Source organism: Pseudophryne corroboree, chromosome 8 (genome assembly GCF_028390025.1).
Source record: "Pseudophryne corroboree isolate aPseCor3 chromosome 8, aPseCor3.hap2, whole genome shotgun sequence".
In the NCBI taxonomy this organism is placed as follows: domain Eukaryota; kingdom Metazoa; phylum Chordata; class Amphibia; order Anura; family Myobatrachidae; genus Pseudophryne; species Pseudophryne corroboree.
Window position 1 is genome coordinate 20,499,176 of NC_086451.1, and position 25,828 is coordinate 20,525,003.

Sequence of the window (25,828 nt, forward strand, 5' to 3'; positions counted from 1 at the left end):
AAGAGGTAGCAGATTGGTGAGGAGAATAAGAGAGAGATAGGAGGAGATAGCAGTGACTGTGAGGTGAGAGGAAGAGGTAGCAGATTGGTGAGGAGAATAAGAGAGAGACAGGAGGAGATAGCAGTGACTGTGAGGTGAGAGGAAGAGGTAGCAGATTGGTGAGGAGAATGAGAGAGATAGAATGAGATAACAGTGAATGTGAGGTGAGAGGAAGAGGTAGCAGATGGGTGAGGGGAGTAAGAGAGAGATAGGAGATAGCAGTGACTGTGAGGTGAGAGGAAGAGGTAGCAGATTGGTGAGGAGAATAAGAGAGAGATAGAAGGAGATAACAGTGAATGTGAGGTGAGAGGAAGAGGTAGCAGATTGGTGAGGAGAATAAGAGAGAGATAGAAGGAGATAACAGTGAATGTGAGGTGAGAGGAAGAGGTAGCAGATTGGTGAGGAGAATAAGAGAGAGATAGGAGGAGATAGCAGTGACTGTGAGGTGAGAGGAAGAGGTAGCAGATGGGTGAGGAGAATAAGAGAGAGATAGAAGGAGATAACAGTGAATGTGAGGTGAGAGGAAGAGGTAGCAGATTGGTGAGGAGAATAAGAGAGAGATAGGAGGAGATAGCAGTGACTGTGAGGTGAGAGGAAGAGGTAGCAGATTGGTGAGGAGAATAAGAGAGAGATAGGAGGAGATAGCAGTGACTGTGAGGTGAGAGGAAGAGGTAGCAGATAGGTGAGGGGAGTAAGAGAGAGATAGGAGGAGATAGCAGTGAATGTGAGGTGAGAGGAAGAGGTAGCAGATTGGTGAGGAGAATAAGAGAGAGATAGGAGGAGATAGCAGTGACTGTGAGGTGAGAGGAAGAGGTAGCAGATTGGTGAGGAGAATAAGAGAGAAAGATAGGAGGAGATAGCAGTGACTGTGAGGTGAGAGGAAGAGGTAGCAGATGGGTGCGGAGAATAAGAGAGAGATGGGAGATAGCAGTGACTGTGAGGTGAGGAGAAGAAGAGGGTAGCAGGTGGTTGAGGAGAATAAGAGAGAGATGGGAGATAGCAGTGATTGTGAGGTGAGAGGAAGAGGTAGCAGATGGGTGAGGAGAATAAGAGAGAGATAGGAGGAGATAGCAGTGAATGTGAGGTGAGAGGAAGAGGTAGCAGATGGGTGCGGAGAATAAGAGAGAGATGGGAGATAGCAGTGACTGTGAGGTGAGGAGAAGAAGAGGGTAGCAGGTGGTTGAGGAGAATAAGAGAGAGATGGGAGATAACAGTGAATGTGAGGTGAGAGGAAGAGGTAGCAGATGGGTGAGGAGAATAAGAGAGAGATAGGAGGAGATAGCAGTGAATGTGAGGTGAGAGGAAGAGGTAGCAGATTGGTGAGGAGAATAAGAGAGAGATAGGAGGAGATAGCAGTGACTATGAGGTGAGAGGAAGAGGTAGCAGATGGGTGAGGAGAATAAGAGAGAGAGAGATAGGAGATAGCAGTGACTGTGAGGTGAGAGGAAGAGGTAGCAGATGGGTGAGGGGAGTAAGAGAGAGATAGGAGGAGATAACAGTGAATGTGAGGTGAGAGGAAGAGGTAGCAGATGGGTGAGGGGAGTAAGAGAGAGATAGGAGGAGATAGCAGTGAATGTGAGGTGAGAGGAAGAGGTAGCAGATGGGTGAGGAGAATTAGAGAGATAGGAGGAGATAGCCGTGACTGTGAGGTGAGAGGAAGAGGTAGCAGATGGGTGAGGAGAATAAGAGAGAGAGAGATAGGAGATAGCAGTGACTGTGAGGTGAGAGGAAGAGGTAGCAGATAGGTGAGGGGAGTAAGAGAGAGATAGGAGGAGATAGCAGTGACTGTGAGGTGAGAGGAAGAGGTAGCAGATGGGTGAGGAGAATTAGAGAGATAGGAGGAGATAGCAGTGACTGTGAGGTGAGAGGAAGAGGTAGCAGATGGGTGAGGAGAATAAGAGAGAGAGAGATAGGAGATAGCAGTGACTGTGAGGTGAGAGGAAGAGGTAGCAGATGGGTGAGGAGAATAAGAGAGAGAGAGATAGGAGATAGCAGTGACTGTGAGGTGAGAGGAAGAGGTAGCAGATGGGTGAGGGGAGTAAGAGAGAGATAGGAGGAGATAGCAGTGACTGTGAGGTGAGAGGAAGAGGTAGCAGATTGGTGAGGAGAATAAGAGAGAGAGAGATAGGAGATAGCAGTGACTATGAGGTGAGAGGAAGAGGTAGCAGATGGGTGAGGAGAATAAGAGAGAGAGAGATAGGAGATAGCAGTGACTATGAGGTGAGAGGAAGAGGTAGCAGATTGGTGAGGAGAATAAGAGAGAGAGAGATAGGAGATAGCAGTGACTATGAGGTGAGAGGAAGAGGTAGCAGATGGGTGAGGAGAATAAGAGAGAGAGATAGGAGAAGATAACAGTGAATGTGAGGTGAGAGGAAGAGGTAGCAGATGGGTGAGGAGAATAAGAGAGATGGGAGAAGGAGATAGCAGTGACTATGAGGTGAGAGGAAGAGGTAGCAGATGGGTGAGGAGAATAAGAGAGAGAGAGATAGGAGGAGATAGCAGTGACTGTGAGGTGAGAGGAAGAGGTAGCAGATGGGTGAGGAGAATAAGAGAGAGAGAGATAGGAGGAGATAACAGTGAATGTGAGGTGAGAGGAAGAGGTAGCAGATTGGTGAGGAGAATAAGAGAGAGATGGGAGATAGCAGTGACTATGAGGTGAGAGGAAGAGGTAGCAGATGGGTGAGGAGAATAAGAGAGAGAGAGATAGGAGATAGCAGTGACTATGAGGTGAGAGGAAGAGGTAGCAGATTGGTGAGGAGAATAAGAGAGAGATGGGAGATAGCAGTGACTATGAGGTGAGAGGAAGAGGTAGCAGATGGGTGAGGAGAATAAGAGAGAGATGGGAGATAGCAGTGACTATGAGGTGAGAGGAAGAGGTAGCAGATGGGTGACGAGAATAAGAGAGATGGGAGAAGGAGATAGCAGTGACTATGAGGTGAGAGGAAGAGCTAGCAGATGGGTGAGGAGAATAAGAGAGAGATGGGAGATAGCAGTGACTATGAGGTGAGAGGAAGAGGTAGCAGATGGGTGAGGAGAATAAGAGAGAGATGGGAGATAGCAGTGACTATGAGGTGAGAGGAAGAGGTAGCAGATGGGTGAGGAGAATAAGAGAGAGATGGGAGATAGCAGTGACTATGAGGTGAGAGGAAGAGGTAGCAGATGGGTGACGAGAATAAGAGAGATGGGAGAAGGAGATAGCAGTGACTATGAGGTGAGAGGAAGAGGTAGCAGATGGGTGAGGAGAATAAGAGAGAGAGAGATAGGAGATAGCAGTGACTATGAGGTGAGAGGAAGAGGTAGCAGATTGGTGAGGAGAATAAGAGAGAGATGGGAGATAGCAGTGACTATGAGGTGAGAGGAAGAGGTAGCAGATTGGTGAGGAGAATAAGAGAGAGATGGGAGATAGCAGTGACTATGAGGTGAGAGGAAGAGGTAGCAGATTGGTGAGGAGAATAAGAGAGAGATGGGAGATAGCAGTGACTATGAGGTGAGAGGAAGAGGTAGCAGATGGGTGAGGAGAATAAGAGAGAGATGGGAGATAGCAGTGACTATGAGGTGAGAGGAAGAGGTAGCAGATGGGTGAGGAGAATTAGAGAGATAGGAGGAAATAGCAGTGACTATGAGGTGAGAGGAAGAGGTAGCAGATGGGTGAGGAGAATAAGAGAGAGATGGGAGATAGCAGTGACTATGAGGTGAGAGGAAGAGGTAGCAGATGGGTGACGAGAATAAGAGAGATGGGAGAAGGAGATAGCAGTGACTATGAGGTGAGAGGAAGAGGTAGCAGATGGGTGAGGAGAATAAGAGAGAGAGAGATAGGAGATAGCAGTGACTATGAGGTGAGAGGAAGAGGTAGCAGATTGGTGAGGAGAATAAGAGAGAGATGGGAGATAGCAGTGACTATGAGGTGAGAGGAAGAGGTAGCAGATTGGTGAGGAGAATAAGAGAGAGATGGGAGATAGCAGTGACTATGAGGTGAGAGGAAGAGGTAGCAGATGGGTGAGGAGAATAAGAGAGAGATGGGAGATAGCAGTGACTATGAGGTGAGAGGAAGAGGTAGCAGATGGGTGAGGAGAATTAGAGAGATAGGAGGAGATAGCAGTGACTGTGAGGTGAGAGGAAGAGGTAGCAGATTGGTGAGGAGAATAAGAGAGAGATGGGAGATAGCAGTGACTATGAGGTGAGAGGAAGAGGTAGCAGATGGGTGAGGCGAATAAGAGAGAGATGGGAGATAGCAGTGACTATGAGGTGAGAGGAAGAGGTAGCAGATGGGTGAGGAGAATAAGAGAGAGATGGGAGATAGCAGTGACTATGAGGTGAGAGGAAGAGGTAGCAGATGGGTGACGAGAATAAGAGAGATGGGAGAAGGAGATAGCAGTGACTATGAGGTGAGAGGAAGAGGTAGCAGATGGGTGAGGAGAATAAGAGAGAGAGAGATAGGAGATAGCAGTGACTATGAGGTGAGAGGAAGAGGTAGCAGATTGGTGAGGAGAATAAGAGAGAGATGGGAGATAGCAGTGACTATGAGGTGAGAGGAAGAGGTAGCAGATTGGTGAGGAGAATAAGAGAGAGATGGGAGATAGCAGTGACTATGAGGTGAGAGGAAGAGGTAGCAGATGGGTGAGGAGAATTAGAGAGATAGGAGGAGATAGCAGTGACTATGAGGTGAGAGGAAGAGGTAGCAGATTGGTGAGGAGAATAAGGGGTATATTTACTAAGCTCCCGATTTTGACCGATTTGGTGTTTTTTCATCAAAGTGTCATCTCGGGAATTTACTAAGCACAAATCTCGGCAGTGATGAGTGCATTCGTATTTTTTTGGAAGTCAAAGAATAAAAATACAAATGAATACACCATCGGTCAAATACGCCTGTTATTTCATACAACTCGGTAATTTACTAAAAATTCTATTTCACAAACACTGCCGGCAATAGCCAAACACTGCCGTGAAAAAATACAATTTGTAAAAAAAAAGCAGTTTTAAAACAGACCTGCTTTTTTTTACCGTGTTCTGATAGTCATGCACGGATCCATGAGATCCGTGCATGTTTATCAGTGGGAAGGGGTGGGAAAGTGTTAAAAATCTTTAAAAAAAAATGCGTGGGGTCCCCCCTCCTAAGCAAAACCAGCCTCGGGCTCTTTGAGCCGGTCCTGGTTGAAAAAATACGGGGGAATTAACAGGGGTTCCCCCATATTTGATCAACCAGCACCGGGCTCTGCGCCTGGTCCTGGTGCCAAAAATATGGGGGACAAAAAGCGTAGGGGTCCCCCGTATTTTTAACACCAGCACCGGGCTCTACTAGTCAGAGAGATAATGCCACAGCCGGGGGACACTTTTATATAGGTCCCTGCGGCCCTGGCATTAAATCACTAACTAGTCACCCCTGGCCGGGGTACCCTGGAGGAGTGGGGACCCCTTAAATCAAGGGGTCCCCCCCCTCCAGCCACCCAAGGGCCAGGGGTGAAGCCCGAGGCTGTCCCCCCCATCCAAGGGCGGCGGATGGGGGGCTGATAGCCAAGTGTAAATAAAAGAATATTGTTTTTTGTAGCAGTACTACAAGTCACAGCAAGCCTCCCCCGCAAGCTGGTACTCGGAGAACCACAAGTACCAGCATGCGGTGGAAAAACGGGCCCGCTGGTACCTGTAGTAGTACTACTACAAAAAAAATACCCCAAAAAACAGGACACACACACCGTGATAGTAAAACTTGATTACATACATGCACACCTACATACATACTTACCTATGTTCACACGAGGGTCGGTCCACTTCTCCATGTAGAATCCACGGGGTACCTGTGAATAAAATTATACTCACACAATCCAGTGTAGATCGGTCCTCTTCTACTTGTAATCCACGTAGTGGCAAAAAAACAAACCGAAAAACCCGAACCACGCACTGAAAGGGGTCCCATGTTTACACATGGGACCCCTTTCCCCGACTGCCGGGACCCCCCGTGACTCCTGTCAAAGAGGGTCCCTTCAGCCAATCAGGGAGCGCCACGTCGTGGCACTCTCCTGATTGGCTGTGCGCTCCTGAGCTGTCAGTCAGGCTGCGCACGGCAGAGATACAATGTAGCGCATAGGCGCTCCATTGTATCCAATGGTGGGAACTTTGCGGTCAGCGGTTGAGGTTACTCGCGGTCAACCGCTGACCGCAAAGTTTCCACCATTGGATACAATGGAGCGCCTATGTGCTACATTGTATCTCCAGTGCGCAGCCTCACTGACAGTACAGGAGCGCAGAGCCAATCAGGAGAGTGCCACGACGTGGCGCTCCCTGATTGACTGAAGGGACCCTCTTTGACAGGAGTCAGGGGGGGTCCTGGCAGTCGGGGAAAGGGGTCCCATGTGTAAAACATGGGACCCCTTTCAGTGCGTGGTTCGGGTTTTTTCGGTTTGTTTTTTTGCCAAGTACGTGGATTACAAGTAGAAGAGGACAGAGCTACACTGGATTGTGTGAGTATAATTTTATTCACAGGTACCCCGTGGATTCTACATGGAGAAGTGGACCGACCCTCGTGTGAACATAGGTAAGTATGTGTGTATGTAGGTGTGCATGTATGTAATAAAGTTTCTCTTACGTCCTAGAGGATGCTGGGGACTCCGTAAGGATCGTGGGGTATAGACGGGCTCCGCAGGAGATAGGGCACCTAAAAAGAACTTTGACTATGGGTGTGCACTGGCTCCTCCCTCTATGCCCCTCCTCCAGACCTCAGTTAGATCTGGTGCCCAGAGGAGAATGGGTGCACTGCAGAGAGCTCTCCAGAGTTTTCTGTGGAAAGAGAATTTTGTTAGGTTTTTTATTTTCAGGGAGTCCTGTTGGCAACAGGCTCCCTGCATCGTGGGACCGAGGAGAGAGAAGCAGAGCTGGCTTGTAAAGTTGGGCACTGCTTGTAGGCTACTGGACACCATTAGCTCCAGAGGGAGTCGGAACACAGGTCTCACCTGGGGTTCGTCCCGGAGCCGCGCCGCCACCGTCCTCCTCACAGATGCCGAAGATAGAAGCCGGGTGAGTATTGAGGAAAAGACTTCAGGCGGCAGAAGACATCAGATCTTCATGAGGTAAGCGCGCAGCGGTAAGCTGCGCGCCATTGCTCCCAGTCACACACACAAAGCAGGCACTGAAGGGTGCAGGGCGCAGGGGGCGCCCTGGGCAGCAATAAACCTCGATTTGGCCATAAATACGAGGGATTAGGCTGTGGGACAGTAAATCCGCGGACCCCCGCCATTTTATTAGTATATGATGAAGGGACCGAAGCCCGCCGTCGGGTGGGCGGGGCTTGATCCTCAGCACTAACCAACGCCATTTTCTCCACAGAGGCTGCATGAGAAAACGCTGGCTCCCTGTTCTCTCCCCTGCTGAGCTTCACAGGTTGGAAAAAGGAGGAGGGGGGCACTTTGGCGACGCAGTGAGTGGAGATTACAATTATAAACATATAATAGCGCTATCTGGTCATATATTCCAGTGTTTTTAAGCGCTGGGTGTGCGCTGGCATACTCTATCTCTCTGTCTCTCCTAAGGGCCTGGTTGGGGTTTTGTCCCCTTATAGGTAACTCTCTGTGTGTGTGGGGTGTCGGTACGTGTGTGTCGACATGTCTGAGGCGGAAGGCTTCTCCAAGGAGGAGGTGGAGCAAATGAGTGGTGTGTCCCCGTCGGTTGTGCAGACTCCAGATTGGATGGACATGTGGCATACGTTGCATACAAGTGTGGCATCTTTACATAAAAGGCTTGATAAGGCTGGTTTAGGGGGGACATCAGGCGGTCAATCCTCAGATTGGACCGACTCACAGGGCCCGTCGGGGTCTCAAAAGCGTCCCTTAACACAAGACACTACTACCGACACGGATTCTGATTCCAGTGTCGACTATGACGAAGTAAAATTGCACCCTAAGGTGACTAAAACTATTCAGTGTATGATTGTGGCAATAAGGGATGTGTTGCATATTGTGGATGAACCCTCAGTCCCCGACACAAGGGTACACATGTTTAAGGAAAAGAAACAGATTATAAATTTTCCCACATCTCACATCTCACGAATTAAATGAGTTCTTTGGAAAAGCTTGGGAGACTCCGGATAAGAGACCGCAGATCCCCAAAAGAATTTTTATGGCATACCCTTTCCCTAAGCAGGACAGGGAGATTTGGGAATTACCCCCCACTGTGGACAAGGCCCTGACGCGCTTATCCAAGAAAGTGGCGCTACCGTCTCCTGACACAGCGGCCCTTAAAGACCCAGCAGATCGCAGGCAAGAAACTACCTTAAAGGGTATTTATTCTCATACGGGTGCTGTGCTAAGACCGACGATTGCGTCGGCATGGGTGTGTAGCGCAATTGCAGCTTGGACAGATGAGCTGACAGATCAATTTGATACTATGGATAAGGATACTATATTCCTAACTCTAGCCCATATAAAAGACGCAGTCTTATTTATGAGGGATGCTCAAAGGGACATTGGATTGCTAGCTTCTAGGGCCAATGCCATATCTACCTCAGCGAGAAGATCCTTATGGACTCGCCAATGGACGGGTGATGCGGATTCCAAGAAACATATGGAAGTACTACCCTATAAGGGGGATGTATTGTTTGGGGATGGGCTGACGGACCTGGTTTCCACAGCTACAGCAGGTAAATCAAATTTTTTACCATATATTCCCCAACAGCAAAAGAAAGTAACACCCTATCAGATGCAGTCCTTTCGGTCGCACAAGTCCAAAAGAGGTCGGGGATCCTCTTTCCTCGCCAGAGGTAAGGGCAGAGGCAAGAGAGCACCTGCTTCGGCAGGTGCCCAGGAACAAAAGTCCTCCCCGGCTGCTCCAAAACCCACAGCATGACGCTGGGGCTCCCCTGAGGGAGTCCGCACCGGTGGGGGCACGTCTTCGACTTTTCAGTCAGGCCTGGGTCAGTTCGGACCTGAATCCCTGGGTGTTGGAAATAGTTTCCCAGGGTTACAAATTGGAATTCGAGGAGGTGCCCCCGCGCCGATTTTTCAAATCGGCCCTACCAGCTTCCACATCGGACAGGGATGTAGTGTTAGCTGCAATTCAAACGCTGTGTATACAGCAAGTGATAATCAAGGTTCCCCTGCACCAGCAGGGAAGAGGTTACTACTCAACCCTATTTGTGGTCCCGAAACCGGACGGTTCGGTCAGACCGATTTTGAATCTGAAATCCCTAAACCTGTACATAAAAAGATTCAAATTCAAAATGGAATCACTCAGGGCGATAATAGCCAACATGGAGGAAGGGGAGTTTATGGTGTCTCTGGATATAAAGGATGCGTACCTTCATGTCCCCATATATGCCCCCCATAAGGAATACCTGAGATTCGCTGTACAGGATTGTCATTACCAATTTCAGACTTTGCCGTTTCGACTTTCCACGGCCCCGAGGATTTTCACCAAGATAATGGCGAAAATGATGGTGGTCCTGCGCAAGCATGGGGTCACAATTATCCCATACTTGGACGATCTCCTGATAAAAGCGAGATCAAGAGAGAAATTGCTGAGCAGTGTGGCGCTCTCTCTGAGAGTGCTCCAGCAACACGGTTGGATTCTAAATCTACCGAAGTCACAGTTGATTCCGACAACTCGACTACCGTTCCTAGGTATGATACTGGATACGGAACAAATGAAGGTCTTCCTCCCAATAGAGAAAGCCCAAGACATCCAGAACATGGTCAGAGACCTGCTAAAACCGAAAAGGGTGTCAGTTCACCAATGCACTCGAGTTCTGGGGAAAATGGTGGCGGCCTACGAGGCCATTCCCTTCGGAAGGTTCCATGCAAGGACTTTTCAATGGGACCTTCTGGACAAGTGGTCCGGGTCCCATCTGCATTTACATCGGAAAATAACTCTGTCCCCAGGAACCAGAGTGTCCCTCCTGTGGTGGTTGCAAAGTGCTCACCTGCTGGAGGGGCGCAGGTTCGGGATTCAGGACTGGATCCTGGTTACCACGGACGCGAGCCTCCGAGGATGGGGAGCGGTCACACATGTAAGGACCTTTCAGGGTCTTTGGTCAGACCAGGAGTCCTGTCTACACATCAATGTGTTGGAACTCAGGGCCATTTACAACGGCCTTCGACAAGCGGAGAGTTTTCTTCGAAACCTTCCGGTTCTGATTCAATCAGACAATGTCACAGCAGTGGCTCATGTGAACCGCCAAGGCGGGACAAGAAGCAGAGTCGCGATGGCGGAAGCCACAAGGATCCTTCGCTGGGCGGAAAATCATGTAAGCGCTCTGTCGGCTGTCTTCATTCCGGGAGTGGACAACTGGGAAGCAGACTTCCTCAGCAGACACGATCCCCATCCAGGAGAGTGGGGACTTCATCAAGAAGTCTTTGCAGACGTAACACGTCTTTGGGGAACTCCTCAAATAGACATGATGGCGTCACGCCTCAACAAAAAGCTTCGGAGGTATTGTGCCAGGTCTCGGGACCCTCAGGCAGTAGCAGTAGACGCTCTGGTAACACCGTGGGTGTTCGAATCGGTCTACGTGTTCCCTCCTCTTCCTCTCATCACGAAAGTGTTGAGGATCATAAGACGAAGAAGAGTACAGACGATACTCGTTGTCCCAGACTGGCCTCGAAGGGCTTGGTACTCGGAACTACAAGAGATGCTCACAGGAGACCCCTGGCCTCTTCCTCTGAGGGAAGACCTGTTGCAGCAGGGGCCCTGTGTATTTCAAGACTTACCGCTGTTACGTTTGACGGCATGGCGGTTGAACGCCGAATCCTAGCAAAAAAGGGGATTCCGGAAGAGGTCATCCCTACTTTAATAAAGGCTAGGAAGGAGGTGACGATAAAACATTATCACCGTATCTGGCGAAAGTATGTGTCTTGGTGTGAGACCAAGAATGCACCTACGGAAGATTTTCATCTGGGTCGTCTTCTCCACTTCCTACAGACAGGAGTGGATATGGGCCTGAAATTAGGCTCGGTTAAGGTACAGATTTCGTCCCTCTCGATTTTCTTTCAGAAGGAATTGGCTTCTCTTCCAGAAGTCCAGACGTTTGTAAAGGGAGTGCTGCACATCCAGCTCCCTTTTGTGCCTCCAGTGGCACCATGGGACCTGAACGTGGTGTTGCAGTTCCTAAAATCACACTGGTTTGAACCGCTCAACAAGGTTGAGTTGAAATTTCTTACCTGGAAGGTGGTAATGTTGTTGGCCTTAGCATCAGCAAGGTGAGTGTCAGAATTGGCGGCTCTATCACACAAGAGCCCCTACTTGATTTTTCATGTGGATCGAGCTGAATTGACACGTACGCAATTTTTGCCTAAAGTGGTTTCGTCGTTCCATATGAATCAACCTATAGTTGTGCCTGTGGCTACCGGTGACCTGGAGGATTCCAGATCCCTGGACGTAGTCAGGGCCTTAAAAATTTATGTAGCCAGGACGGCTAGAATTAGGAAAACAGAGGCTCTGTTTGTCCTGTATGCGGCCAATAAGATTGGCGCTCCTGCTTCAAAGCAGACTATTGCTCGCTGAATCTGTAATACGATTCAGCAGGCTCACTCTACGGCTGGATTGCCGGTACCAAATTCGGTTAAGGCCCATTCCACTAGGAAGGTGGGCTCTTCTTGGGCGGCTGCCCGAGGCGTCTCGGCTTTACAACTTTGCCGAGCAGCTACTTGGTCGGGGTCAAACACTTTTGCTAAATTCTACAAGTTTGATACCCTGGCTGATGAGGACCTAGCGTTTGCTCAGTCGGTGCTGCAGAGTCGTCCGCACTCTCCCGCCCGATTGGATGCTTTGGTATAAACCCCATGGTCCTTACGGAGTCCCCAGCATCCTCTAGGACGTAAGAGAAAATAAGATTTTAAACCTACCGGTAAATCTATTTCTCCTAGTCCGTAGAGGATGCTGGGCGCCCGTCCCAGTGCGGAAACATTCTGCAAGACTTGTATATAGTTGTTGCTTACATAAGGGTTATGTTACAGTTGACATCGGTCTTGGACCGTTACTGTTGTTTTTGTTCATACTGCTAACTGGTTATGTATGTTCCAGGTTACATGGTATGATTGGTGTGGGCTGGTATGAATCTTGCCCTTGGATTGCTAAATCCTGCCTTGTATTGTCCATCTCCTCTGGGCACAGTTCTCTAACTGAGGTCTGGAGGAGGGGCATAGAGGGAGGAGCCAGTGCACACCCATAATCAAAGTTCTTTTTAGGTGCCCTATCTCCTGCGGAGCCCGTCTATACCCCATGGTCCTTACGGAGTCCCCAGCATCCTCTACGGACTAGGAGAAATAGATTTACCGGTAGGTTTAAAATCTTATTTTTACTGTCACGGTGTGTGTGTCCTGTTTTTTTGGGGGTATTTTTTTTGTAGTAGTACTACAGGTACCAGCGGGCCCGTTTGTCCACCGCATGCTGGTACTTGTGGTTCTCCAAGTACCAGCTTGCGGGGGAGGCTTGCTGAGACTTGTAGTACTGCTACAAAAAAACAATATTATTTTTTTTACACTTGGCTATCAGCCCCCCATCTGCCGCCCTTGGATGGGGGGGACAGCCTCGGGCTTCACCCCTGGCCCTTGGGTGGCTGGAGGGGGGAGACCCCTTGATTTAAGGGGTCCCCACTCCTCCAGGGTACCCCGGCCAGGGGTGACTAGTTAGTGATTTAATGCCAGGGCCGCAGGGACCTATATAAAAGTGTCCCCCGGCTGTGGCATTATCTCTCTGACTAGTGGAGCCCGGTGCTGGTACAAAAAATACGGGGGACCCCTACGCTTTTTGTCCCCTGTATTTTTTGCACCAGGACCAGGCGCAGAGCCCGGTGCTGGTTGATCAAATATGGGGGAACCCCTGTCATTTTTTCCCCATATTTTTTCAACCAGGACCGGCTCAAAGAGCCCGAGGCTGGTTTTGCTTAGGAGGGGGGACCCCACGCATTTTTATTTTTTATTTTTAACACTTTAATTTTTTTTTAAAGGTGCACAATGAAGCCCTGCACGGATCTCACAGATCCGGCCGAGATTCATTGTGTTAATGTCGGCAGTGTTTTACTATTCACTCCCGTAAAACACTGCCTGAAAATACGAATGACATCGACATCGGAAAACTCGAAAATGCAGAATACGACAGCATAGTAAATGAGTCGTAAAAAATTCAAAAAGTTGCAATTTCACACATTCGATGTCATTCGTGTTTGAACTTTAACCTCATTCAGTAAATTACGAATTTTAGTAAATATACCCCTAAGAGAGAAAGATAGGAGGAGATAGCAGTGACTGAGGTGAGAGGAAGAGGTAGCAGATGGGTGAGGAGAATAAGGTGGTCATTCCGAGTTGTTCGCTAGCTGCATTCGTTCGCTGTGCAGCAATGAGGCAAAAAAACGGCACTTCTGCGCATGCGGTGCAATGCGCGGCGTACTATTACAACGAACGATGTAGTTTTACACAGGGTCTAGCGATGCTTTTCAGTCGCACAGGCAGCCGCAGAGTGATTGACAGGAAGAGGGCGTTTCTGGGTGTCAACTGACCGTTTTCAGGGAGTGTTCGGAAAAACGCAGGCGTGGCTGGGCGAACGCAGGGCGTGTTTGTGACGTCAAATCAGGAACTGAATGGTCTGAAGTGATCACAAGCGCTGAGTAGGTTTTGAGCTACTCTGAAACTGCACAAAATTATTTTGTAGCCGCTCTGCGATCCTTTCGTTCGCACTTCTGCTAAGAAAAAAAAAATACACTCCCAGTGGAAGGCGGCATAGCGTTTGCACGGCTGCTAAAAACTGCTAGCGATCGATCAACTCGGAATGAGATAGATGGGACATAGCAGTGACTGTGAGGTGAGAGGAAGAGGTAGCAGATTGGTGAGGAGAATAAGAGAGAGATGGGAGAAGGAGATAGTAGTCACTGTGAGGTGAGAGGAAGGAAGAGGTAGCAGAGAGGTGTGAGGAGAATAGCAAAGAGGTGAGAGAGAGAGAGAGAGAGAGAGAGAGAGAGAGAGAGAGAGATACAGGGGCATATGTACTAAGCTTTGGAGAATAATAAAAATTGGAGAGAAACTACCAGCCAATCATCTCCTAACTGCTATGTCACAGGTTGTGTTTAAAAAAATAAGATTTTAAACCTACCGGTAAATCTTTTTCTCATAGTCCGTAGAGGATGCTGGGGACTCCGTAAGGACCATGGGGTATAGACGGCTCGCAGGAGACATGGGCACTGTAAAGCTTTAGAATGGGTGTGCACTGGCTCCTCCCTCTATGCCCCTCCTCCAGACCTCAGTTAGGACTGTGCCCAGAGGAGACTGACAGTACGAGGAAAAGGATTTTGTTATCTAGGGGCGAGATACACACCAGCCCACACCATACACACCGTACAACGTGGTATACAATAACCAGTTAACAGTATGAACAAAACAGCATGAGCCAGAGGCTGATCTCAACTGTACTTTAACCCTTAAGTATGCAATAACTATATACAAGTCTTGCAGAATGTTTCCGCACTGGGACGGGCGCCCAGCATCCTCTACGGACTACGAGAAAAAGATTTACCGGTAGGTTTAAAATCTTATTTTCTCTTACGTCCTAGAGGATGCTGGAGACTCCGTAAGGACCATGGGGTTTATACCACAGCTCCAGACCGGGCGGGAGAGTGCGGATGCAACACCGACTGAGCAAACACGAGGTCCTCATCAGCCAGGGTATCAACTTGTAGCACTTAGCAAAAGTGCTTGACCCCGACCAAGTAGCTGCTCGGCAAAGTTGTAATGCCGAGACGCCTCGGGCATCCGCCCAAGAAGAGCCCACCTTCCTAGTGGAATGGGCCTTTACTGAATTTGGTACCGGCAAACCAGCCGTAGAATGAGCCTGCTGAATCGTGTTACAGATCCAGCGAGAAATAGTCTGCTTAGAAGCATGAGTGCCAACCTTGTTGGCTGCATACAGGACAAACAGTGCATCTGTTTTCCTAACCGTAGCCGTTCCGGCTAATAAAATCTTTAAGGCCCTGACTACCTCAAGGGACTTGGAATTCTCCAAGGATCCCGTAGCCACAGGCACCACAATAGTTGGTTCATATGAAATGACGAACCACTTTAGGCCGAAATTGAGGACGAGACCTCAACTCTGCTCGATCCGCATGGAAAATCAGATAGGGGCTCTTGAAAGACAAGGCCGCCAACTCGGACACCCGCCTCGCAGATGCCAAGGCCAATAACATGACCACTTTCCAAGTGAGAAACTTCAATTCAACTGTTTGAAGAGGTTCAAACCAGTGTGACTTAAGGAACCTTAACACCACGTTAAGGTCGCATGGTGCCACTGGGGCACAAAAAGAGGGTGGATGTTTAACGCTCTTTTTACCAAAGTCTGGACTTCTGTGAGAGAAGCCAATTCCTTCTGAAAGAATATGGATAAGGCAGAAATCTGCACCTTAATTGAGCCTAACTTTAGGCCCATATCCACTCCTGTCTGTAGAAAATGGAGCAAACGTCCTAGTTGGAAATCCTCAGTAGGAACATTCTTGGCTTCACACCAAGACACATATTTTCTCCAGATACGGTGATAGTGTTTCACCGTAACATCTTTTCTAACTTTAATAAGAGTAGGAGTGACCTCCTCTGGAATACCCTTTTTAACTAGGATTTGGTGTTCAGCCGCCATGCCGTCAAACGTAACCGCGGTTAAGTTTTGGAACACGTACGGCCCCTGTAGTAGCAGGTTCTCCCTGTGAGGAAGGGGCCACGGATCTTCTGAGAGCAGTCCCTGAAGATCTGCATACCCGGCCTTTCGAGGCCAATCTGGAACAATGAGTATCGTCTGCACTCTTGTTCGTCTTATGATTCTCAATATTTTTGAGATGAGAGGAAGTGGAGGGATCACATAGACCGACTGAACACCCACGGTGTCAGCAGGGCGTCCACCGCCGCTGCCTGAGGATCCCTCGACCTGGGACCATACGTCCGAATCTTCCTGTTGAGGCGTGATGCCCTCATGTCTATATGAGGAGGTCCTCAACGACTTGTCACCACTGTAAAGACTTCCTGATGAAGTCTCCACTCTCCTAGATGGAGATCGTGTCCTCTGTAATGAAGACCTCCGACAGAGCGCTTACATGCTTTTACGCCCAGCGAAGAATCCTGGTGGCTTCTGCCATTTCTGCTCTGATTTTTGTCCCGCCCTGGCGGTTCCCCTGCGTCACTGCCGCGACGTTGTCTGACTAGATCAGAACAGGCAGGTTGTGAAGAAAATTCTCCGCTAGTTTGAGGCTGTTGCAAATGGCCCTCAATTTCAGCACACTGATGTGTAGGTAAGCCTCTTGGCCTGACCATATTTTCTGAACATTGTTTTCCTGTGTGACTGCTCCCCATCCTCGGAGGTTCGCGTCCGTGGTCACAAGAACCCAATTTTGAATACCAGACCTGCGACCCTCTAGAAGGTGCGCACTCTGGAGTCACCACAGGAGAGAGAGAGAGACCCTGCCCGGGTGACAGGGCTCCGATGCATGTGCAGGTGGGACCCTGACCACTTGTCCAGAAGGTCCCACTGAAAAGTCCGTGTGGAATGGCCTCGTAGGCCGCCACCATCTTTCCTAATACATGAGTGCATTGATGAACTGACACTCATTTTGTCTCTGACCATGTTCTGGAGTACTTGGGCTTTTTCCTCTGGGAGAAAGACCGTTTGTTTTTGTGTATCCAGAATCATGTCCAAAAACGGCAGTCGAGTTTGGAACCAACTGTGACGTTGGTAGATTAGTATTCCGCCGTGTTGTTGTAGTATTCTCAGGGAGAGAGATACGCTTAGTAACAATTTTTCTCTTGAACTCGCCTTTACCAGGAGATTGGCCAAGTATGGAATAAATGTGACGTCTTGCTTGCGCAAGAGTACCATCATGTCCGCCATTAACTTGACGGACATGGGAATAACAATCCTGTACAGCGAATCTCAGGTACGCCTGATGAGGAGGATAAATGGGGACATGAAGGTATGCATCCTTCATGTCTAGTGCCACCATAAAAAACCTCCCCTTCCTGGCTGGAGATCACTGGCCGGAGAGATTCCATCTCGAATTTGAACCTTTTCAGACATAGGTTCAGGGATTTTAGATTCAGAATGGGCCTGACCGAGCCATCCGGTTTCGGGACCACAAAAAAGGCTTGAATAAAACCCCTTCCCCTGTAGAAGGAGAACTTTGATAATCACTTACTGATGATACAGTTTCTGTATGGCAGCTGTCACGGTTTCCCTCTCTGAGAAGGAAACTGGCAGGACCGATTTCAAAAATCGGTGAGGAGGCACATCTTCAAATTCTAATTTGCATCCCTGGGATACAATTTTTACCGCCCAAGGATCCAAGTCCGACTGAACCCAGACTTGTCTGAAGAGTCGAAGACGTGCCCCCACCGGCGCTGGCTCCCTCAGTGGAGCCCCCGCGTCATGTAGTGGATTTTGTGGAGGACGGGGTAGACTTTTGTCCCTGGGAAATAGTCGTAGCTGGTGTTCTTTTCCCTCTACCTCCACCTCTGGCGAGGAAGGAAGAGCCCCCATTTCTGAACTTATGCGACCGAAGGGACTGCATCTGATATTGCCGTGTTTTCTTTTCCTGTGGGGAAACATAAGGCAAAAGAGTAGATTTACCCACGGTCGCTGTGTAACCCGATCCGCGAGGCCCTCCCCAAATAAAACTTCACTTTTGTAAGGTAAAGTCTTTTTTTTTTTTTTTAAGACAGTATACCTGTCCCTTGGCAGGTCCACAGGGACCATCTAACAGAAAACTCCATGGCATTGGCTCTTGAACCCAAACGCCCAATATCACTCGTAGCTTCTCTCATATATTATGCTGCGTCTGTAATGTGACCCAAGGTCACCAAAAACGTATCTTTATCTAGGGTGTCAATGACAGATGACAAGTTATCTGCCCACGCTGCAACTGCGCTACCCACCCATGCCGACGCTACTGCCGGCCTTAGTAGGGCACCCGTATGTATAAATTGATTTTAAGGTAGTTTCCTGTCTGCGATCAGCAGGACTCTTAAGGGCTGCCGTATCAGGGGAAGGTAATGCCACCCATTTTTGACAAGCGCGTAAATGCCTTGTCCACCATGGGTGAGGATTCCCACCGTAACCTGTCCTGGGAGTGGAAAGGTTACACCATAATAATTTCTTGAGAATCTGCAGTTTCTTATCTGGAGTTTCCCAAGCTTTTTCAAACAGGACGATCAGCTCGTGAGAAGGGGGAAAAGTTACCTCAGGATTCTTTCCCTTAAACATGCCGAACCTTGTGTCAGAGACAGAGAGGTCCTCAGTGATATGCAAAACATCTTTAATTGTTATAATCATATATTGAATACACTTGGCCACCCTTGGGTGCCACCTAGCATCATCACCGTCGACACAGGAGTCAGAATCCGTGTCGGTATCGGTGTCTACTACCTGTGAAAGGGGATGTTTCTGCGACCCCGAAGGGCCCTGTGACACAGTAAAAGCTATGGATTGACTTCCTGCTTTAATCCTTGGACTCAGCTTTGTCCAAACTTTGTAATAAAGTCACATTAGCATTTAAAACATTCCACATATTCATCCAATCAGGTGTCGGCGGCGCCGACGGAGACACCACAATCATCCGCTCTGCCTCCTCCCTAGATGAGCCTTCCACCTCAGACATGTCGGCACAGACGTACTGACATCCCCACACACACAGGGATACCTAATATTATGGGGACTGACCCGACCCTAAGGTACTTAGGAGAGACAGAGAGAGAGTATGCCAGCACACACCCAGCGCCACTGTATACTGAGAGAAAAAACCCAGTCTGTCAGCGCTTTTTATTACAATTGTAAAACACCACATATTTTGCGCCAAATAAATGTGCCCCCCACCCCCCCCTCGTTTTGTCCCTCTGTATTAACTAACAGCAGGGGAGAGTCTGGGTCCGCTTCTCTGTATGCTGAGAAAAAATGGCGCTGGTTAGTGCTGGAGGAAACAAGCTCCGCCCCCCGACGGCGGGCTTCGTTCCCGCTCTAAATCTTTATACTGGCGGGGGATTCTGAAATATATATACTTTATAGTGTATATATGTACTTAGCCAGTGTTAGGTGAGGTATATTAATGCTGCCCAGGGCGCCCCCCCAGCGCCCTGACCCTTACTGTGGTGCCTGTGTGTGTGAGCTGGGAGCAATGGCGCACAGCGTTACCACTGCGCGTTACCTCATGAAGATCTGAAGTCTTCTGCCACCTTTGAAGTCTTCTTTCTTCTTATACTCACCCGGCTTCTATCTTCCGGCTCTGTGAGGAGGACGGCAGCGCGGCTCTGGGACGAACCCCAGGGTGAGACCTGTGTTCCGACTCCCTCTGAAGCTAATGGTGTCCAGTAGCCTAAGAAGCAGAGCCTATCAAGTAAAGTGGGTCTGCTTCTCTCCCCTCAGTCCCACGATGCAGGGAGTCTGTTGCCAGCAGTGCTCCCTGAAAATAATAAACCTAACAAAAGCTTTTTCAGAGAAACTCAGGAGAGCTCCCCTGTAATGCACCCAATCTCCTCTGGGCACAAGATCTAACTGAGGTCTGGAGGAGGGGCATAGAGGGAGGAGCCAGTGCACACCCATTCTAAAGCTTTACAGTGCCCATGTCTCCTGCGGAGCCGTCTATACCCCACGGTCCTTATGGAGTCCCCAGCATCCTCTAGGACGTAAGAGAAATGACAGGAGTTGATTGGTTAGTAGTTTCTCTCCAATGCTTAGTACATCTGCCCAGGGGCATCACTAGCCCCAGTATGACCCCTCAGCGGGTGACATCTGGGATCGGCCCGCACCCCCGTAGTGACGCCACTGCATCTGCCCCACACAGCGACGGAGAGTGTGTCAGATGAGAGGCGCAGGATAAGAGATATATAAAAGTGAGAGAGAAACATACATTAGAGACTTGCCAGAGAGAAAGGGATACATGACCGGAGAGAGCTGGTACAATCTGTACCCCCCCCCCCCCCCCCCCCACCCTGCACATACCACTTCGGCACAGAAATACGCAGAATAACCTGGAAAACAAAGTGAATTTATGTAACTCTTAGCATGTGACATCAGAAAAATCCCAGTGCGGATTTACACTTACCCAGCTCTGATGGCCACAGGCCAGCGGATACGGACAACAGGCATTTCCCACCGTCCAGTCACCTCTAGCCCTGTGCCTTCACTATACACATCACTCCTGTATAGTATCTAAGGGTTAGGTGCCTGGTATACAGCAGATAACATTCCTCTATTACTCGGTGACAGCAGGTTGTGTCATCAACAATCGTCCGTTATAATAACTAGAACGTCCATCTTTCTGCAGCCGGGGGAACCTGTCGGGTGGTTTCCGCTCATCGTTGCTGCAACAGGAACCGTATCGAGGAACGTTCTCAGACCGTCCAGTGCTCCTGCCTCCCCGGTAAAGTAGCCGGAACGACGCGAGACAAACCCTCTTGTGTGGACGGTACGTTACATATTCACCAGGGGGTGGGGGTTCAATAGACACACTGACACCAGAGATGCCTCCAACATAAGCCTGTCTGTAGTTTTATACAATGAAATGGAGATTGGATGTAATCAGTTACGGCCCCTTCCTATATAAACGTCCTGCTGCAACGGGATCCAGGTAACGCCAAGATATTATTATTATTAATTAAAAAGCACTTGCAGCATCTTCTGCCTGCCCGAGTACAATGGATTATAATCTGCAGTTTCCAGTGGAACAGTGCCACCTCATGGTGAAATGGTCATGAAACGTGCCATGAGGCTTGCTTTCTTTCAGACCATTTGCCGTCATCATAACACCCAATTTCTCCATCAGGTTTAGCACCAGATGTTTGTATAAAGTTACCGACCCCCAACCCACAAGTAGACCTGGCTGGGCCACGGTCTGTAACTAAACTGACAAGTCAAGGGAGAGTGGACTACGGCTTTTGCCTGTCGACGCACAGTATGAGATCATGGTCCACACAGTGAAAATCTTGTATATTTTAGGTAGCTAACTACCTGTTCTGGTACTACAAGTCCCAGCATGCCCACAAATCTGTACTAGACTATACTATGGCAGCGTGAATGTGTCCAGTTTTTTACAATGTCACCGTGCTATTGGCAGCTTCCATTGTGATGGGGAAATGGTGGTGTGACATGGAGCCTTGTCTGCAGGAAGAGGAATGTCAGACGCTTCCCGATAACTCCGGCTGGATCTGCTTCCAGGGAGGCCGCGTAAAGACCACCAAGGTGAGAGCATCAGGTTACACCGCACGTGCAGGGAAGGATGGTGGGGTACGCAAAACCTTTAATGCTATACTCTATAGGGGTCATTCCGAGTTGTTCGCTCGTTATTTTTTTTCGCTACGGAGCGATTAGTCGCAAACTGCGCATGCGCAATGTACGCAGCGCGCCTGCGCCAAGTAAATTAGCACAAAAGTTTGGTATTTTACTCACGACGTAACTAAGTTTTTTCATCGTTCTGCTGATCGTAGTGTGATTGACAGGCAGTGGGTGTTTCTGAGCGGAAACAGGCCGTTTTCTGGGAGTGTGCGGAAAAACGCTGGCGTTTCAGGGAAAAACGCGGGACTGTCTGGAGAAACGGGGGAGTGGCTGGGCGAACGCTGGGCGTGTGTGTGACGTCAAACCAGGAACGAAACTGACTGAACTGATCGCTATTTGTGAGTAGGTCTGGAGCTACTCAGAAACTGCTAAGAAATTTCTATTCGCAATTCTGCTAAGCTAAGATACACTCCCAGAGGGCGGCGGCTTAGCGTGTGCCATGCTGCTAATAGCAGCTAGCGAGCGAACAACTCGGAATCACCCCCTATATTATACAACAACTCCTAACAGGTGCGCCATATTCTCCTGCACACCGGCCTCCACTCATGATGCAGGTTCTGCAGCTATTTCTATGGAACAATGGTGGTCATTCCGAGTTGATCGCTCGCTAGCTACTTTTTGCAGCGCTGCGATCAGATAGTCGCCGCCTATAGGGGAGTGTATTTTCGCTTTGCAAGTGTGCGATCGCCTGTGCAGCCGAGCGGTACAAAAAAGTTTTGTGCAGTTTCAGAGTAGCCCAGAACTTACTCAGCCGCTGCGATCACTTCAGCCTGTTCGTGTCCGGAATTGACGTCAGACACCCCGCCCTGCAAACGCTTGAACACGCCTGCGTTTTCCCAAACACTCCCAGAAAACGGTCAGTTGCCACCCACAAACGCCTTCTTCCTGTCAGTCTCCTTGTGATCGGCTGTGCGAACGGATTCTTCGTAAAATCCATCGCCCAGCAACGATCAGCTTTGTTTCCGTTCGACGCGCCTGCGCATTGCGGTGCATATGCATGCGCAGTTTTGCCGAATTTTGACCTGATCGCGCCGCAGCGAAAAAACCTAGCGTGCGATCAGGTCGGAATGACCCCCCAATGTTTCCAGGGACTTTGCAGCTGATGTGGGGTTGAACACAAGTCACCTGTAGTTGCGCACACTTGCACGCACAAAGAAAAACGAGATATATGGTAAGAACTTACCGTTGTTAAATCTCTTTCTGCGAGGTACACTAGGCTCCACAGGGAATGACATTGGGGTGTAGAGTAGGATCTTGATCCGAGGCACTAACAGGCTAAAAGCTTTGACTTTTCCCAGAATGCATAGCGCCGCCTCCTCTATAACCCCGCCTCCGTGCACAGGAGCTCAGTTTTTGTTAACCAGTTCAATGCAGTAGCAGGTAAAAGAGACGACAACCGTTAGTAGCCACATACACCACATTCTCACGACAGGAGAAAGGGTCAACGGTTAATGCCATACCAACCCAAATAAGCTAAGTGCGTCAGGGTCGGCGCCCTGTGGAGCCCAGTGTACCTCGCAGAAAGAGATTTAACAACGGTAAGTTCTTACCATAAATCTCGTTTTCTGCTGCGGGGTACACTGGGCTCCACAGGGAATGACATTGGGGATGTCCTAAAGCAGTTCTTCATGGGAGGGGACGAACTGTAGCGGGCACAAGAACCCGGCGTCCAAAGGAAGCATCCTGGGAGGCGGAAGTATCGAAGGCATAGAACCTTATGAACGTGTTCACTGAGGACCACGTAGCCGCCTTGCACAATTGTTCAAGGGTCGCACCACGGCGGGCCGCCCAAGAAGGTCCAACAGACCGAGTAGAATGGGCCTTAATGGTAGCAGGAGCTGGAAGGCCAGCCTGTACATAAGCATGTGCAATCACCATTCTAATCCATCTGGCCAGGGTCTGCTTGTGAGCAGGCCAGCCACGTTTGTGAAAACCAAACAGTACAAAGAGAGAATTAGACTTCCGAAGGCATGCAGTTCTCTTCACATAGATACGGAGAGCCCGTACCACATCCAAAGACCGCTCTTTGGAAGACAAGTCAGGAGCGGCAAAGGCCGGAACCACGATCTCCTGATTAAGGTGGAAAGAAGACACCACCTTAGGTAAGTACCCGTGACGTGTTCTAAGAACCGCCCGGTCATGGTGAAAAATCAGATATGGGGACCTACAAGACAAGGCACCCAGATCCGACACCCATCTAGCAGAGGCAATAGCCAGCAGAAACAGTACCTTAAGAGAAAGCCACTTAAGGTCTGCAGATTCAAGAGGCTCAAACGGAGACCATTGCAACGCCTCCAGAACCACCGACAAGTCCCAAGGAGCCACAGGCGGGACATAAGGAGGTTGAATCCGCAACACACCCTGAGTGAACGTATGAACATCAGGTAAAGTCGCAATTTTTCTCTGGAACCAAACCGACAAGGCAGAAATATGAACTTTGAAGGAGGCCAGACGAAGGCCCAAGTCCAGGCCCTGTTGTAGAAAAGCCAAAAGTTTGGCCGTACTAAACTTGTAAGCGTCATGATTGTTAGTGGCGCACCAAGCAAAGTAAGAATTCCAGACCCTACGATAAATCCGAGCAGAAGTCAGTTTCCGGGCCTTCAACATGGTTTGAATGACCGCCTCGAACAGAAGCTTCAAGAGCCATGCCATCAAAGCCAACCGGGCCAATCCTGATATACACAGGGGCCCTCAACAAGGAGATCCGGGCGCTGTGGAAGTAGAAGGGGACGCTCTATCGAGAGACCCTGAAGATCTGAGAACCAATGCCGTCTGGGCCACGCAGGATCAGAAGTAGGATTCCTCATTCTTGCTTGAACTTCCTTATTACTCTGGGCAGGAGTAACACCGAAGGGAACACGTATGGCAGCTGAAAGTTCCATGGAATTGCCAGTGCGTCCACGAACGCTGCTTGAGGATCCCTTGTCCTTGCTCCGAAGACCGGAACCTTCTGATTGTGTCGAGACGCCTACAGGTCCACATCTGGAAGACCCCACTTGTCCACGAGGAGTTGAAACCCTTCTGGATGGAGGCTCCACTCTCCGGCGTGTACATCCTGACAACTGAAAAAGTCTGCTTCCCAGTTTAGGACCCCCGGAATGAATTGCCGATATGGCTGGTAGATGGTGTTCCGCTCACTGAAGAATCCTTGATACTTCCCTCATTGCCATGCGGCTTCGAGTGCCGCCTTGATGATTGATGTATGCCACTGTGGTGGTTTGGCTGACTGTACTTGAACAGGTCTGTTCTGTATTAAATGCTGGGCCAAGTTCAGTGAGTTGAACACCGCCTGCAGTTCCAGAATGTTTATTGGGAGGAGAGACTCCTCCATGGTCCACCGACCCTGAAGGGAGTGTTGCTCCAACACCGCGCCCCAACCTCTCAGACTGGCATCCGTCGTCAGAAGGACCCCTGCTCAATCGATGGTACTGCAGCCACCAGCTTAGTGACAGACGGACCTCCGGAGACAAGGAGATCATTTGCGACCTGATCCGGTGAGGCAGGCCGTCCCACTTGGCAAGAATCAATCTCTGCAGAGGGCGGGAATGGAATTGAGCGTACTCCACCATGTCGAAAGCCGACACCAAGAGACCTAGCACTTGCATTGCCGACTGTATCAACACTTGCGGACGAGATAGGAAGCATCGAATCCTGTCCTGAAGTTTCAGGACCTTTTCCTGAGACAAGAACAACCGCTGGTTGTGAGTGTCCAACAACGCCCCCAGGTGCACCATGCTCTGAGCAGGGACCAGGGAAGATTTCTTCCAGTTGATGAGCCACCCGTGGACTTGCAGAAACTGGAGCGTCATTTCCAGATGGCGTAGGAGAATTTCTGGGGAATTTGCCAGGATCAACAAGTCGTCCAGATACGGCAAGATCCTGACCCCTTGACGGCGGAGTAAAGCCGTCATTACCGCCATGACCTTGGTGAAGACTCGCGGAGCCGTAGTCAAACCAAAAGGTAACGCCCGAAATTGGTAACGGAGGTTGCCAACCGCAAACCTCAGGTACTGCTGATGCGACATTGCAATGGGAATATGCAGGTAAGCATCCTGTATGTCCAGGGAGACCATATAATCCCCAGGTTCCAAAGCCAGAACAATAGAGCAAAGAGTTTCCATGGGAGACCCTCACAAGTTTGTTTAAGGACTTGAGGTTGAGAATGGGCCGGAAGGACCCATTCGGTTTCAGGACTAGGAACAGCGGTGAATAGTACCCCTTACCTCTCTGAGCCAGAGGCACCTGTACTACCACTCCTGTGTCCAGGAGGGACTGTACCACCGAATGAAGAGTTTTTGCCTTCACCTGATCCGAAGGGACGTCTGTCAGGTAAAATCGATGAGGGGGGACGATTCTTGAAGGATACAGCGTAACCTCGAGTGACGACTTCCCGTACCCAGGCATCTGAAGTGGTCTTCAACCATTCCTGGGTAAACCCTAGAAGTTGGCCCCCCACCATGGGATCCCCCAGAGGGAGGCCCGCCCCATCATGCAGCAGGCTTGTCCGTTTTGGAAGCAG

At 49.5% G+C, this 25,828-nt stretch overlaps 1 protein-coding gene across 1 annotated transcript in view; it reads left to right on the forward strand.

The window, feature by feature from the left end:
• Window positions 1-25,828, forward strand: part of LOC134947427 (chemokine-like protein TAFA-1) — a 54,440-nt gene that overhangs the window by 19,441 nt on the left and 9,171 nt on the right. Inside the window, exons 3-4 of the mRNA XM_063935523.1 lie at window positions 20,303-20,443; window positions 21,092-21,216. Coding sequence (XP_063791593.1) covers window positions 20,303-20,443; window positions 21,092-21,216 — 266 coding nt within the window. The remainder of the gene's footprint in view (window positions 1-20,302; window positions 20,444-21,091; window positions 21,217-25,828) is intronic.